Source organism: Plectropomus leopardus, chromosome 17 (assembly GCF_026936395.1).
Source record: "Plectropomus leopardus strain MGB_pleo_1.0 chromosome 17, ASM2693639v1, whole genome shotgun sequence".
NCBI lineage: Eukaryota > Metazoa > Chordata > Actinopteri > Perciformes > Serranidae > Plectropomus > Plectropomus leopardus.
The window spans coordinates 34,515,080-34,531,948 of NC_142192.1; the positions used below are offsets into that span (position 1 = coordinate 34,515,080).

The 16,869-nt window shown below is 43.5% G+C and overlaps 1 protein-coding gene and 1 pseudogene across 2 annotated transcripts; both read right to left on the minus strand.

Annotated features, from left to right (window-relative positions):
• Nucleotides 1–874: 874 nt before the first annotated feature.
• Nucleotides 875–16,838, minus strand: LOC121938204 (uncharacterized). The gene is made up of 2 exons (XM_088090631.1): nucleotides 16,501–16,838; nucleotides 875–4,145 (listed from the first exon to the last, which is right to left on the minus strand). The coding sequence occupies exons 1-2, from the start codon at nucleotides 16,505–16,507 to the stop codon at nucleotides 1,315–1,317; spliced, it is 2,838 nt and encodes a 945-aa protein (XP_087946757.1). The 5' UTR covers nucleotides 16,508–16,838; the 3' UTR covers nucleotides 875–1,314.
• On the minus strand, nucleotides 9,133–16,484 carry LOC148186767 (uncharacterized; annotated as a pseudogene). The gene is made up of 2 exons (XR_015779515.1): nucleotides 13,516–16,484; nucleotides 9,133–10,797 (listed from the first exon to the last, which is right to left on the minus strand). The product of XR_015779515.1 is annotated as an uncharacterized LOC148186767 (transcript).
• Nucleotides 16,839–16,869: the final 31 nt, after the last annotated feature.

A 16,869-nucleotide genomic window follows, 5' to 3' on the forward strand; every position in this document is an offset into this window, starting at 1 on the left:
CCCCTCCAGCTGCCCTCCAGGGTAAAGAGCCACATTGCATTTCCTGAAACTGACCACCAACTATTGGTCGGAGCCTCCCCTCCAGCATCCTGGAGTAAACCTTCCCAGGGAGGCTGAGCATTGTGATAGCGTGCTCACTGGAGCACACCCTCTGGTCCTATGTACTAAAAATGGGAACCTGCCCCCTAGTCTGCCACTCCACAGGCACCATACCCAACCTCTACGCCACACTGAAAAGGCCTAACAATTCCCAGAACCTTCAACATCTCAGGGTGAATCTCAGTCACATCTGGCTCCTTACTGCTGAGGAGCTTTTTGACAACCTCAGTGACCTCTGCCAGGAATATGGACATGGGTTTCCCAGAGTCCTCAGACTCTGCCTCCTTCTGAGCAGTTGATGGCGGGGTTCAGGAGCTTCAAAAGAATTTATTCCAACTCTTGACAGTATCTGCAGTCGGGATCAGCAGGTCTCCTGCCCCACCAAGCACAGCCTGAGACAGGCCCTTCTTTCCCTTCCTGAGGCGTCTTACAGTTTACCAGAACTTCCTTAGAGAGAACCAAAAGTTAGCAATACCAAACTCCTCCCACACTAGGGTTTTTGCTCTGCTGATGGCCACAGCAGCAGGTTCTTAGGTTATTGCCTCCACAATGGAGGCTTTGAACATGGGCAACTTGTATGCTATGTCTCCACCCCCCCCCACAGGATGCACGAAACATTCACACCTAAGGTGAGAGTCAAAGACCTCATGGACAGGGGCCTCAGCCAGACTTTCCCAGTTCACGCTCACTCTACATTTGGGTTTACCAGGTCTGGTTCATTGTCACCCCCCCTGCAGGTTTCTCCATTGTTACCCTTATACACCCACACAAGAAGAGTGCTTTGTTTAACGTGCATTTTTGATGAGATATTGTTTATTATGTCTTTAGCATAAAAAAATGACTAGCACTCATTTTACCATCAAGGTAAATAACATTGCAAGCCACAGAGTCTAAATCTGACTAAAATAAATTAATTAAATGTACTAACAGCCTTTTTGTTAATGATTAATATTTTATTTGACTTTTCAGAAAATGATTAAAACCATGGGCATTAAACGTGAGCCAAAACAGACAATTATGACGACATTTAAATGTATAGCTGTGGAAAAAACAGGAAATAGAACAAGCATAAGCTATATAAGAAAAAAAACAAAAGAAAAAACACTTCTAAAGCTTTTCAAAAATTCCTCCTTTATATTCATTTTTATCTAAGACTCTCATTTTACCAATAAGTTGTAAAACAGCCATATAGTCATTTCTAGAAAACCGTTTCACTTAAGCTGTTCCGATCTGCTGAGTCGAGCTGCCGGCCGGAGGCTCTGCCTCTCTGTTCTCCTCAGTTTGACTCTGATGAAACTCTGAGGACTGACGACCAACACATTTATGTGTTTTGACTTGATAACGCCAAACAAATCTTTTGTCACAAACACTGCAGCTGAACATTTTCTCTCCTGTGTGATGTGCCATGTGGTGTGTCAGTTGCACCTTCCGTATAAATCTTTTATCACACAATGAGCAACTGAAAGGTTTCTCTCCTGTATGATATTTCATGTGCCTCTTCAAACATGCTTTTATTGAAAATCTCTGATGACAAATGATGCAAATGAAAGGTTTCTCTCCTGTATGGATTTTCATGTGATTGTGTAATGTGTGTTTCTGTGTAAAAGATTTCTTACAAACTGAGCAGCTAAAAGGTTTCTCTCCTGTGTGGATTCTCCTGTGTTTCCGCAAAGATTCACTCAGTGTAAAACATTTCTCACAAAAGGAACAGCTGAAAGGCTTTTCTCCTGTGTGAGTTCTTATGTGTTTCTTCAGATATCCATTTTCACGGAAAGCTTTACCACACACTGAACAGCTGAAAGGTTTCTCTCCTGTATGAGTTCTCATGTGATTCTGTAAAAGTCCATTCTTTATAAAAGATTTCTGACAAATAGAGCAACTGAAAGGTTTCTCTGCTGTATGAGTTCTCATGTGTCCCTTCAGATGTTCATTTTCACTGAAACCTTTACCACACAATGAGCAGCGGAATCGTTTCTCTCCTGTATGAGTTCTCATGTGTTCCTTCAGATGTCCCCTTAAACTAAAAGCTTTACCACACACTGAGCACTTGAATGGCTTATCTCCTGTATGAATTGTCATATGTCTCTGTAAATTCTGACTCTGTGTAAAAGATTTATGACAAAGTGGGCAGGTGAATGGTTTCTCTCCTGTATGAGATCTCATGTGTACCTGCAGGGTTCTACTTTCACTGAAAGCTTTACCACACACTGAGCAGCTGAAAAGATTCTCTCCTGAATGAGTTCTCATGTGACTCTGTAAATAACGATTCCTTGTAAAAGATTTCTTACAAACTGAGCAGCTGAATGGTTTCTCTCCTGTGTGGGATCTACTGTGTTCCTTCAGATGTCCACTTTCACTGAAAGATTTACCACACACTGAGCAGCTGAAAGGCTTCTCTCCTGTATGAGTTCTCATGTGTACCTTCAAATATCCTCTTTCACCGAAAGCTTTACCACACACTGAGCAGCTAAAAGCTTTCTCTCCTGTGTGAGATCTCATGTGTTTCTTTAAATGTCTTCTTTCACTGAGAGCTTTACCACAAACTGAGCAGCTGAAAGGTTTCTCCCCTGTATGATTTCTCATGTGAATCTGTAAATGAGCATTCTTTGTGAAAGATTTCTGACAAATTGAGCAGCTAAAAGGTTTCTCTCCTGTATGATTTCTCATGTGTCTGTTCATATTTCCTTTCAGGACAAATCTTCTATCACACACTGAGCAGCTGAAAGGTTTCTCTCCTGTATGATTTCTCATGTGAACCTTTAAATGAACATTCCTTGTAAAAGATTTCTGACAAATTGAGCAGCTAAATGGTTTCTCTCCTGTATGAGATCTCATGTGTATATTCAGATTTCCTTTCAGGACAAATCTTTTTCCACAATCAGAGCAGCCAAACAGTTTCTCCCCAGCTCTACATCTTGAATCACTGACAGGGATTTGATAATTTTTCAGAGAGTTTAAACCTGATTTCACTGGTTCACTGGTCTCTGTCCAATCATCACTGCAATCAGTCTCTGGTTCAGAAGATTCTCTGGTGTCAGAGCAGCCAAACAGGTTTTCAGCAGAAATACCGGTCACGTGACTTTCTGGGACTTCATTGTTATTGTGAGAGTTTGAACCTGACTGAGGTTCTCTGGTCTCCTCCCAATCATCAACACTGACTTCAATCTCAGCCAGGAAAGACTCCCTAGTCTTGTCCTCAGTCTCTGGTTGTAAATGTGTATCTGGATGTGAGTTCCTGTCTGGTTCTGGTCCTCCACAGTCCTCTCCATCAGCTTCTGTTTCCATCTGACCAGTTTGTCTTTGATGAAGCTCTGAGGACTGATGACCAACACATTTATGTCTTTTGATCTGGTGACGCCAGGCAAATGTTTTGTTACAAACACTGCAACTAAATCGTTTCTCTCCTGTGTGAACTCTCCTGTGTCTCTGCAGACTGTCCTTGCGTCCAAATCTTCTACCACACTGACAGCACATAAAAGACTTCTTGCCAGCGTCACTCTTCATGTCCTCTTCATCAGCTTCTGTTTCCATCTGTTCAGTTAGTCTTTGATGAAGCTGTGAGGACTGAGGTTTCTCTTCATCATCTTCACTCTTCACAGGGACAGGAGTGAATGGGAACTTGGTGATATCAGCCTCCTCCACACCTTGAAGCTGCTCTCCCTCCTGACTGCTCCACAGCTCCTCCTGCTCCTCTTTAATGTGTGGGGGCTCTGGGTCCTCCTGCTCCTCTTTAATGTGTCGAGGTTCTGGGTCCTCCTGCTCCTCTTTAATGTGTCGAGGTTCTGGGTCCTCCTGCTCCTCTTTAATGTGTGGGGGCTCTGGGTCCTCCTGCTCCTCTTTCATGTGTGGGGGCTCTGGGTCCTCCTGCTCCTCTTTAATGTGTGGGGTCTCTGGGTCCTCCTGCTCCTCTTTAATGTGTGGGGGCTCTGGGTCCTCCTGCTCCTCTTTCATGTGTGGGGGCTCTGGGTCCTCCTGCTCCCCACTGGAGCTCCGCTCCTGCTGCTCCTCTTTCAAAACCACCATTTTTTTGTTGTTTGAGGATGAGGCTGAAACACAGGAATACAGTCATTAGTGTAATTTTACATCTCAAATTCCATGACTCATGACAAACTTCATTACTGAACATAAATTAGCAACAATAGTATAACCTTTATTGATTTACATTAGTTACGGTCCTGTGGGTAGATGCTATCCAGGAAGCATACAAACAGAAGAAGTTGCAGTATATCAAGCTGGAGGCCGAATGCCAAGAGTACAAAAACCTACCCAGCGGACATTGCTCCCGAAGCTTTGTGAGCCCCTCAACCAGGAGCTTCCTAAAGGACACAAGATTCAGTTCGCTAAAGGTCAAGGAAGTCCTAAAGAAAGGAAGCCCTTGTCTTTTATTCCCCTAGTCTTTTTTTTCCATTTCCCTCATGTGAGCGTGTCTTTATTTTTATATTTATATTTTGCTGGAGGAGGAGGAGAAGTGCCTCTGTCCGCGTCGGAAGCTGATTTCTCTCCGGGCCGTAAGGCCTCGCTCAGTGGGCGGAGCTCTCCCTCACTCAGTGGGCGGAGCCCTCCTCTGCTGCGGCGGCACAGCGCCGAGCTGGCTCTACATTCCCATAGCTAGCATGCAAGGTGGCTACGTGTTAGCATTACTAACGTCACGTATTATGAAGGAAATGATGAGATTTTAATGTCCCTCTAAGTTTAACAAATCTGGCATTTGAGTTTCAATGAGTAAAAACCAGTAAGTTAAATCAACGCTCCGATCTCCGCCATGATCTCCGCTCCGTGCCGCCATTGTGACAATTATTTTGGAAGATCGCGGGCGCGCAAGGAATCTTGGGAAATGGAAGGTGGCGAAGGATAGCAGGGACGTGTCCTCCAAACAGAGGGAGAAGAAGGACGCATTTGTGGGCTGCGTAAGAAGGAGCCTTCGAATCGGGACCCATGGGACAGCCTTCACGCAGCGCTGTGACATAATCGGCCTTCGAATGCAGCCTCCGAAGGATGCAGACCCTGAACTGAGACACAGCTATGGAGTGTGACACACTGACTATCCAAAAAATAACTCTTTATAACAAGGTTGTAATAACCTGCAGCTCCACTGAGTTCTCTCTGCTAGTGATCCACTGAATATCTAATGTACATGTAGAGGAACCTTTAAAAATCACCTCCTGCATGCTTTTACTTTGGTAATCCCTTTTTCTTTTTGATCATGTGAGACCTTTATTCTGAAGCCCTCTCAGTGGAAACAGGATGTTACGGCACAAATGTTTGAGGACAAAGGAGGGAATATGCAGACATTGTTATTTCAATCAGTTTGTAGTGAAATAAAGCAACCCGCTGGAACAGAATGAGGTCCACTGATGTTTCATGTGTTTGTTTGCTTTGGTTGTTGGTGTGTTTTTATTGACATGATGGGAATAAAGTTTAAATTGAATTGTTTTGCTGTTGCATGATAAAAACAGCTGCTGACTTTATGAAATTACTAAAGCCACCAGATCCGTGTGCGGCCCGGCTCCGCTCCATCACTGCAGACGCAGCAAACAGACTGCACTGTAGTCTATGTGTGAATTTCCACCAGCTCCGCTGCGTTGTGGATCGACTCCGTCTCAGCTCCGGCAGTCTGGAAGCTTGTGGATCAGATACTCAAGCCTCCGGTTTTTGCCAGATGACGGATCACTCCGCATTAATTTGGTCAAATTTAACACAGAACAGACAGGAAATCGGACAGCGATACAACATTGAAACATCCAGTTAATTTTCAGAATAAAACCCTCCGTGTTTACGTCTGATCGTATCTCACTTAACTACATCAACAAAACATCAAAATGAGCAGATCCAGGCCTGGAGTCAATAGGTCAGAGGTTTTCGGAGGTCAATACCAGCAACATGGGGAAGAGAAGTTAATTATGGAGGTTGAAAACCACAAAATTATTTATGACACCCCACATCCTTTCATAAGGACAACCATAGAAAGGAAATGGTGAGGAGCGATTTATTGGGAGTTATGGGAGTCAATCAACATCACGATAATTAATCCACAGACTGAATGGAGTCATTACTTTTTCTTCTGTACTGATATAATGCACGTGATTCTGTAATGAGCACGAGAAGTCCTCGGTCTCGCCACTCTAGCAAAACCGCAGTGGAGCCGTAACGCAACACACATGCAAGCGGTGGAAATCCGGGGTAACGTCACTGTGATACTGCTTTACTTGTTTTTAAAAACATGTATTGGCTGAAATGTTTGCACTTGTTTATGAGCTGGTTTATTTATTTGTGCGTCCTTTCAGCTCTATGGTGTTTTTTGAAGATACAGCGTTTTTGAAGGAGTTCAAAGGAAACTGTGACGGCTGCAGAAAATAAAGATCTGCGTCATGATTTGGTCCAGTAGGCACTGCTGGCACTCCGGGTTCTAGTACACTGGGTTCTGGTACACCACCCCATAATAAACATGGGTAAGGTCTCAGACAGTGTCTGGGGACCTGAATGACCTCAGGTGAAGATGCGTTTTATTCCTAATTCCCTCTGATTGAGTGCGTCATTGTATAGAGTTTATTTTGAGTTTATTTTGTGTCTATTTGTTCCACAGAGGTCATGTGGCGCTACCACTGCGATGAGGTCATCATGATGTTTTAATCAGGTGTGAGTCAATATTCTCTAATTAGTCAGCCACAAACAGGACTCAAGCACAGAGCGTCATGAAACATCACTTAAAGGCCGACAGACGATAAAACAACACAGCAGACATGTTTCAGTTCAGTAAAGTGTATTAACAGCTCAGGTGACGACAAAAGAAACAGAAACACAGAAAATGATTCCCCCCCCCCAAAAACCCCAAATCCATCCCAGGTTTTCCACTTTAGTATATATTGTCAAAATGATGATTCCCCCCTCAAATCAATTCACTTCAGTTCTCACATAATACAATCAAAGTTCTGTTCCATTCACTTAAAAAAACATAACAAGATTAAAAAACAAACCACATATATTGCTCATAAATTTACCAGAGTGTAACATTGTGAATCGTGTGAATGCGGGTGTAATGAATAACTGATTAAAACTGATGATCAAATAAGCTGCCGATTAATTTCATTGATGATTGCTCTGCTCAGTGTGATGGAAACACCTTCACAACTGAAAACCCCAAAAGAGTGGGAGCAGTTTACTGTTACATTTTTATTAGAATTTTAATTTAATTTTTCGACAACTTTAAAGCAGATGGACGCTCTCTGCTCTCCTTCCAAAAATCACTATCAACACTATCATCAGTGTCTGGTTGTAAATGTGTATCTGGGTGTGAGTCCCTGTCTGGTTCTGGTCCTCCACAGTCCTCTCCATCAGCTTCTGTTTCCATCTGTTCAGTTAGTCTTTGATGAAGCTGTGAGGACTGAGGTTTCTCTTCATCATCTTCACTCTTCACAGGGACAGGAGTGAATGGGAACTTGGTGGACTGACGACCGACACACTGATGGCATTTCAAACTGTTGTAGCAGGTAAATCTTCTGTCACAAACGCTGCAGTTAAAATGTTTCTCTCCTGTATGAGTTCTCGTGTGTCTCTTCAGATGGGTCTTGCAGCCAAATCTTTTCCCACACTCAAAGCATCTGAACGGTTTGGCTCCTATATGGGATCTTACATGTTGCTTCAGAATTATACTTTTACCAAATTGTTTCCCACACTGGAAGCAGCTGAATGGTTTTTCCCTGACAGGAACTTGATCATTTTTCAGAGAGTTTAAACCTGATTGAGGTTCTCTGGTCTCCCTCCAATCATCACTGTCCTCAGTCTCAGGTTCAGAAGAGTCTCCAGTCTTGTCCTCAGTGTCTGGTTGTAAATGTGTATCTGGATGTGAGTCCCTGTCTGGTTCTGGTCCTCCACAGTCCTCTCCATCAGCTTCAATCTGTTGAGTTGAGCTGCTGGCTGGAGGCTCTGCCTCTCTGGTGTCCTCAGTTTGAGTCTTATGAAGCTGTGAGGACTGATGGCCAACACACTGATGGTCTTTCAGCTGATAACACCAAGTGAATTTTTTGTCACAAACTCTGCAGCTGTAGATTTTGTGGACCTCCATGTGTTTAGTCAGATATCTTCTCCATGCAAATTCTTTGCTACAAATTGAACACCTAAACTGTGTTTGTCTCGTGTGGATCCTCATGTGTTGAACTAAAGTCTCACTGTCGCTGAAACCTGCGTTACACACTGAACAGCTGAAAGCTTTCTCTCCTGTGTGACTTATCATGTGAGAACGTAAGCTTTCACGCTTGGCAAAAGCTCTGCCACAAACAGAGCAACTACATTGTTTCTCACCTGTGTGAGATTTATTGTGTGTTGGCAGACTGTGGATGTCTTCAGATTTTTTATGACCCTCGGAGCAGCTGAATGGTTTCCTCTCTTTGTTGTTACTTCCTGTTTCACTATCAGAGACTTGCTCAGTTTTCAGATGGTTTAGACCTGACCGAGGCTGTGTGCAAAAATAAATGTCAACCACAGTGGGTTCTGGTGCAGCGATGTTATTGGAGCAACCAGTGTTATATCCATCATTTACAGAGTCTCGTTTATTTCTCCCATAAGTGAACCCTGACTGATGCTGCCTGGTCTCTTTCCAAAACTTACTCTCCTCAGTCTCCGGTTCAGAAGAGTCTCCAGTCTTGTCCTCAGTCTCTGGTTGTAAATGTGTATCTGGATGTGGGTTCCTGTCTGGTTCTGGTCCTCCACAGTCCTCTCCATTAGCTTCCATCTGTTCAGTTGAGCTGCTGACTGAAGGCTCTGTCTTTCTGATCACCTCAGTTTGAGTTTGATGAAGCTGTGAGGACTGGCAACTCAAATATTGATGGTTCTTGAGCTGATAAAGCCAATTGGATCTTTGGTCACGAAGACTGCCGCTGCAGAGTTTCTCCCCTGTGTGAATCCTCATGTGTGTCTTTAAACTTTTGCTATGTGTAAAACAATTCTTACAATCTAAACAGCTAAATGGCTTCTCTCCTGTATGAGTTTTCATGTGTCTGTTCAGAGCTGCCTTAGTACGAAATCTGTTACCACACTCAGAGCAGCTAAATGGTTTCTCTCCTGTGTGAATTCTCATATGTATCTTAAGATGTGTCTTGCGGCAAAATCTTTTGTCACAATCAGAGCAGCAAAATGATTTCTCTCCTGTGTGAAACTTGATGTGTCTAATGAGATTTCCCTTTATGCCAAACCTTTTCCCACAGTCAGTGCAGCTAAATGGTTTCTCTCCTGTGTGACTTATCATGTGTTTTTGTAAATTTCCCCTCTCTGTATAAGATTTTTTACACACTGAGCAGCTAAACGGTTTTTCTCCAACATGAGTTGTCATATGTCTCTTCAGACTTCCTTTCATGCCAAAACTTTTCCCACACTCAGAGCAACTGAATGGTTTCTCTCCTGTGTGAATTTTCATGTGTGACTGTAGCGTTCCGCTCTGTGAGAAACATTTTTTACAAAGTGAGCAACAGAAAGGTTTCTCTCCTGTGTGAGTTCTCATATGTGTCTTCAGGCGTGTCTTTGTGCCAAATCTTTTCCCACACTCAGAGCAGCTAAATGGATTGTCTCCTGTGTGAATTTTCATGTGTGACTGTAAACTTTCACTACTTGTAAAAGATGTCTTACACACAATGCAGCTGAAAGGTTTTTCTCCTGTATGAGTTCCCATGTGTCTCTTAAAACTTCCCTTGGTACCGAATCGTTTCCCACATTCAGAGCAGCTGAAAGGTTTCTCTCCTGTATGAATTTTCATATGTTTCTGTAAACTTCCACCTTCTGTAAATGATTTCTTACAGACAGAGCAGCTGAAAGGTTTCTCTCCTGTATGTGTTGTCATATGAGTCTTCAGACGTCTCTTTCGGCCGAATCTCTTCCCACACTCAGAGCAGCTGAATGGTTTCTCTCCTGTGTGAGTTATCATGTGTTCCTTTAGTTCTGTCTTACGGCCATAGCTTTTGTCACATTCAGAGCAGCTAAAAGGTTTCTCTCCTGTATGAAGCCTCCTGTGTCTAATCAGACTTCCCTTGATGCCAAATCTTTTCCCACATTCAGAGCAGCTAAATGGTTTTTCTCCTGTGTGAATTTTCAAGTGTTTCTGTAAACTTCCACCCTCTGTAAATGATTTATTACAGACTGAACAGCTGAAAGGTTTTTCTCCTGTATGAGTTCTCATGTGTGTCTTCAGTTGTGACTTGAAGCTAAATCTTTTTCCACACTCAGAGCAGCTGAACGGTTTCTCATTGACTTGATCATTTTTCAGAGACTTTAAACCTGACTGAGGTTCTCTGGTCTCCCTCCAATCATCACTGTCATCAGTCTCAGGTTCAGAAGAGTCTCCAGTCTTGTCCTCAGTGTCTGGTTGTAAATGTGTATCTGGATGTGAGTCCCTGGCTGGTTCTGGTCCTCCACAGTCCTCTCCATCAGCTTCTGTTTCCATCTGTTCAGTTAGTCTTTGATGAAGCTGTGAGGACTGAGGTTTCTCTTCATCATCTTCACTCTTCACAGGGACAGGAGTGAATGGGAACTTGGTGATATCAGCCTCCTCCAGACCTTGAAGCTGCTCTCCCTCCTGACTGAACCACAGCTCCTCCTGCTCCTCTTTAATGTGTGGGGGCTCTGGGTCCTCCTGCTCCTTTTTAATGTGTGGGGGCTCTGGGTCCTCCTGCTCCTCTTTCACAGTCACTTTTTGAACATCTGAAGGTAAATCTGAAACACAGACAGACAGCTATCAATGTGCAATTTGGACAATTAACTTCTAAAATTTCATGATAAATAAACAAACTCCATCAACGACAACAAATCAGCCACAATTTTAATAATCCATTGAAACACCATCAAATGTCAGGATTTGTTGCTTCTGTTTGTCTTAAATGATGGTAAACTAAAGTTCTCTCATTTTTCAGTAGTTGTTTAGAACCACACAAACTGTTTCAAGACATCACCTTGGACTCTGGGGACACGTAATGGACATTGCTGGCTCCTCTGGTCTGCGTAGGTTTAAACATCTTTTACAGATGGACTTTATGATGTCTTTGCCTTAACCGTCAGGGCAAGGACATTATAAAGTCCTGAACAGGAAATAATGTCATATTTCACTTCTTGCATCCATCCATGCATTTTCTTCCACTTATCCTGGGCCGGGTCACAAGGGCAGCAATCTGAGCAACGCACTCCAGACATACCTCTCCCCAGCAACTTTTTCCAGCTCTTCTAGGGGCCCCGAGGCGTTCCCAGACCGGATGAGATATGTATCCCTCCAGCGTGTTCTGGATCTGCCCCAGGGCAAACTAACTGCTGGACATGCTGGAACACCTCTACCAGGAGGATCCTGTTCAGATGCCGGAACAACCTTAACTGGCCCCTTTCGAGGTGAAGCGACCCTACTTCAAGCTCCCTCCACATATCTGAGCTCCTCACTCTCTCTCCAAGGATGAGCCCAGATACCCTCCGCAGAAAACTAATTTTGGCCGTCTGTTGTGATTTTGTTCTTTCAGTCACTATCCAGAGCTCAGGACCAGAGGTGAGGGTTGGGACATAGATGGACTACTAAACTGAGAGCTTTGCCTTCTGGTTAAGCTCTCAATTTCTTCATCACAGTGGTCAGGCAGAGAGCCCACATCACTGCAGGCACCACGTTTCCTTTCTCAAACAGTTGTGGGTGGTCTTTGAGAGTGCTAACTTTGCAGACTTACATCTCACATCAAAAAAAAAAAGAAAAGCTGAGACACTCTCTGGGCCTGCATGGACCGGCAGAGGGCTGCACACACTGATGACAATGTGACACAACTTCAGCTCTTATAAAATCACTGTTTTTCTTCAGATACCCTAACTAAATCCCTGATTCCAAAACGGTCCCAAATCCTTTACAACATATCTATACTTCAATAAAGTAAAACAAGATATCTAGTGTTCAAACTGATCAACTTTATTTTATTTATGTTATTTTTCATAAATATACACTTATTCTGAATTTGATGGACAATTTGTCAGCAGGTGAACTGGAAGAGGGATCCCTCCCCAGTCGCTCTTGAGGTTTCTGATGTTTTTTTTCCCTGTTGAAGGTTTTTTAGAGAATTCTTCCTCAGTCTCTGTGCGGGTCTAAGGACAGAGCTTTGTGGTCTGCTGTAAAGCCCTCTGAGGCCAACTGTACCCACTTTTACACAGAGATGGCTCTACAGAGCCTTAATGAAGTCCCCTCTCCACACCGACCCTGCATGTTCACACTGAACCAACGGACAGCAGCATCCTTCTGCTCCAGTGTGTGATTATACACGGCGGCGCTGCATCCTGCCGTCAAAGAGGCATGATGGGCATGACTTTAAACACACAAACGTCCACCTCGAGCATGACAAATAATAAATGTGCTGGTAGCATTTTATAAACAAATACAAATGCATCACAATTCAATCACAATCCTTTAAATGGCGGCTGAACTCGTCCTCAGATTGGAATGGGAGGAGCTCCTCAATCTTATGTCTTTCACAGCTTCTTTGTGTTGGCTGCTTTGCTAACAGCTGCTTTTTAAATCTCCTGCGGTGGGTCACAGGCATAAACACCTCGTCACATAAACACACTTGTGCTGCCCACGGCCACGTCTTTCCGGCTTCACACAGACCTCGTTAAGACGCTGTTACCACCTCTGCTCCCGGCTCAGAGGCAAGACCACTCTGTCCCCGTCTGCGAATGGACGTTAAATACAGAATGACAAGGCAGCATAACGGCATGATGTTCCTGCTTTGGACAGGCAGTGTAGATGCAGTTTGTGATAATGAGCTTAGAGACTGAAACTGAACTGTGAACGACAGTATCATGAGCAGGTCCTCCAAAGGCTCAGCTGTTCACAGGCCAGGACGTCATGATGTTCACTACTTTGTAAAAAAATGCCAATAAAAGATTCAGAGTGTATAGAAATCTGCACGTAAGGGACAAGGCTGACAGCCGTGACCTTTGACCCCTCTGGCTGCACCTGAGCTCCGGAAGACTTCAGAGAACCACTGTCAGGTCGGGTGACGTGAACATAAACTTTTCTGGAATGTGCTGCAGCACTAAATTAAAATAAAACAGTTAAGTTGTGGTGGTTAGACAAAACTGCAAGCGGGATCAGCTGAATCTGCTCTAATTTTTGGGGTTGCAACATCGCAAAATCCTGGAGGGACTGTCAAACAAAGCTTTGTGAATAACCCATTATTACTGCAAATGAGTAGCCATCCAAAACATCCACAGGTCAACTAAACTATGAAGAAATAAATAATTACACATTAAAATACATTTTTCCAATGTTAAAGTACATAAAAGAGAAAAAAGACTTCAGCTCTTTTTGATGAACACGTTAAAATTAAATAAATAAAATAAAAATAAATTACTGTTAACACAAAACATCTCACATTTCAACATTTTCAAAATGTTTTCAAGAGATCAAAATACTTTGAGACTGTGGTCCGGAGTTATCGGCCTTTAGTCTTGAACCTTTCTGCACGGCTGGCGTTCCCTTCTGGAACATCACATTTTACTTTGGGAAAACACATTTCTGTCTGTGGGGTACGTTTCTTGAGATCCTGAGTCAGGTGTTTTCTCTCTGCTGGTGTCTGAAGTCTGTTTTGACCTAAAAGAGACACAAACTTTACTGAATAACAATAGTTCAAAAGACATCAAGAGAGAAAAGTATTCAGATTTATTATTGGTTTAGCTGTTGAATTTTTGCCAAAATCATTTGTCTCTGATCATAAAATCCTGTGTTTGGTTCGTTTTCTTTCACACCACAAACACACCGCTCCAGGGTTTGACTGGAAGTGAGACCCCCTCCTTAGTTTCCTCCCAACCCCCTGACCATGGCTTCAGTTCTTAATGGAACTCTGAGTCTTACAAAGAACCCTTCCTTTACGAAAGAACCCTTCCTTTAAAAAGGGTTCTTCAGAGGGAGATGGTTCTGGGTAGAACCTCAGCCCTTCAGGATCAACCGTTTTTTCTAATAGTGTGTTCTAAATAAAATGTTCTCACACTTTTAGAAATCACACCAGAGCCTGACGTTCTCCTGTAGCCGGCTGGACGATATGAAAACAGAAACGATCGGCGGTGCAACTGCAAGTCATCATTCAGAGTTCAGTTTGGTGTCGAGGCTAACGTTAGCTAGCTAGCTGATCCAACAAACATTTTTACTTAAAATAAGATGTGTCCACAGATTCTCTTTACATTCGCCATCAGGAAATGAAGTCAACTTACCTCAGCGTGGCATCAGTCTCTCTCGGATTTGACAATGAAAATGAATCACCATCACCCCATCGAGAAGGGAGGCGGTCTTCAATGAAACAACATGGAGCTGATTCAGGTTTGATCACTCTGGACACCGCTGTAGTATTGCTCAAACGTTTCCATGGCAATGAGTGAAACAGACTCGGGCCCGTCTATCAGCGTCTCTCCGCCCTCGCAGGCTTTACGTGATGACAGTGAACGTGTTGAAGAACACATCCCTGAAGTCCAGGAGGCCTCAGTGTGCAGGTCCAGAGGGGGGACATCAGGGCCAGACCCAAATATTCAGCTGGCAACTGTCTGTCAACTGTGTTGGCATCTGGTTTTAGATTTAGGGATTTGGATTTTTGTTATTTGTGTTTTTTGCAGAGGACAAATATAATTTCGATGTTTGTGAGAAATAAACAAATAAATTCGTATTAAATGTTTCCTCTGTTGGAGTTAGGGTGCTCTGCTTGTGTTTCACAGAGCTTTGTCAGGTTATTTATTACAAGCAGTTTGTAGCTTTGTGAGAATTTGTCCATGATAATAAAAATCATCACAAGCTGTGAGACGTTACAAAAAGTGCATAGAAAGGTCGTAACACCTCCGGAGTTTGGGATGCCTTTAATCAGTCCCTCCAGGTTTCACCATGTTGAGATTGCAAAGCAACTTCAGGGGATATTTTCTGAGTCTAGACATTTCCGAGTCAGTGTGAGCAGCACCCAAACACAAACACCTCGCTTTGAGTGTCCAGTGGAGTCCTCTGCTGCAGCACTGAGAATTTTAACATCTTCATCTATTATTATTATTATTATTATTATTATTATTATTATTATTATTATTATTGCTGTTGTTCCATAGTAAAGAGACCTTTTACCGCCCCACACACAGAAAGGCATACACGTCTGCTGCAGAGCTGTGTACACAGCTCAGCTCTGCTGGCAGCTGGAAAGCACTCGATCACCTGCAGTCAGCAGGTTTACCTGAGTTTAAAAAAACTTGTGTACATGTGCTAGTTTTGGTAAAAAAAAAAGATCATTCATTTATTAAGTGACAGAAACGGTTGTGATCTGCTGGTTTAGCTGTGAGGTGGATTTCATTTTGTTCTTCTGTTTATATTTGTCTGAGAATCTGAATCTGTTGTTGTTCACAAACTTCCCTGCTGGAAAGAAAACAGCTTGACCAGTTTAAGGTCTGTTTTGCATAGTTCTGATGGTTCAGCTGGTCAGACCAGCTGCTGATGGTCCCTCTAGCTGGTTTATAGTTTGAAGTTCCTGTTTAACTGCAACCAAATCAAAGTCCTCAAGTCTGGAAAAATAACAGTGGGAAAGTAAAACAAGGGAAGTATGAAAAGCAAAGAGAAGAAATCAATTCAGTCTGCCAAAATTGGATATCAACATGTTCTCATCCTGACTCGTCACATGGTGCCGCTCTGTCAGGGACCTTATGAGTCTACTTATGACGTGATCTTAGGTTTCCTCCTGTATCAGCTGTTTACGCTCTGAGATGAGGTTACTATGATGTCAACAAATGCATATGTGGGATGAAGCAGCATGTTGTCATGTTTATGCAACAGCACACGGCAACCAACTCGGACCGTCATCATGGTTGGGTTTGGACAAAAGAGGCACATGGTGAGGTGCAGAAAAATACCACAAATCTACACAGGAAGTGAACTCCACACTGCTGCACTAAAGTCAGGTTTTGTTGGACCGTCCACCTCCTGCCTACCCTTTAAGCACACTTGTGCTTCTTAAATTTTGTGGTGACTGGTGGCATTATTGCCTGACGCTGTCCTTCAACATTTGAAGTGAACGCAACTGGCTTTGTCAGGCCACGTTCTCAAGTGACGCCGGCCGTGTGAAAGGTGGCCTTTACTGTCACACACAGAGCGGCGCTGTTTCACGAGTCCAGAATGAGAACAGGCCGGCCTATGAGAAAAAGATAAATGTGTGCAGCTTGGCAGGCTGGTCGCACCAGCGTATCCAGCTAAACCATCAAAGACCAGCAAGATCTGGATCAGGACCATCTAAGACCAGCTACCGGCATACGCTGGTTTTGAGTTGTTTTTCAGCCAGGATAAGACCTGTGAATGATTTCTGTTGTTGAACACCTGAGGACAAACTGTCCCTGTGTGGTTCCTCATAGAGAACATGTAGGTGTGTTTTTGAGTGAACGTACCGGACATCCTGCTGGTCTCAGTGTTGAAGAGTCTCTCAGGTCGCTCTACTGAAGTCAAAACTCATCCTCCTCAAGTTCTCCCAAAACACCTGAAATCATCCGTGTTAGCAGAAGCTAACTGCGGTAAACGTTAGCTTAGCACGGTCAACAGGAGCAGTGACGTGTTTCCGGTCGTAGAGAGAAAACAAAGCGTGTCTTTGTCGCTTTGTTTCAGCTTTTAAAACCACATCCAACAGTTTTCAGGTCTCTTTCTTTAGTAAACTAAACTCTAAACTGAGCTAACGTCTTTCACTCCGCCGGCCTCAGCACGAGACCACTCACTCACTGTTGGTTCCGGCGACGGAACCATACGGAAGGGACCAACCACTT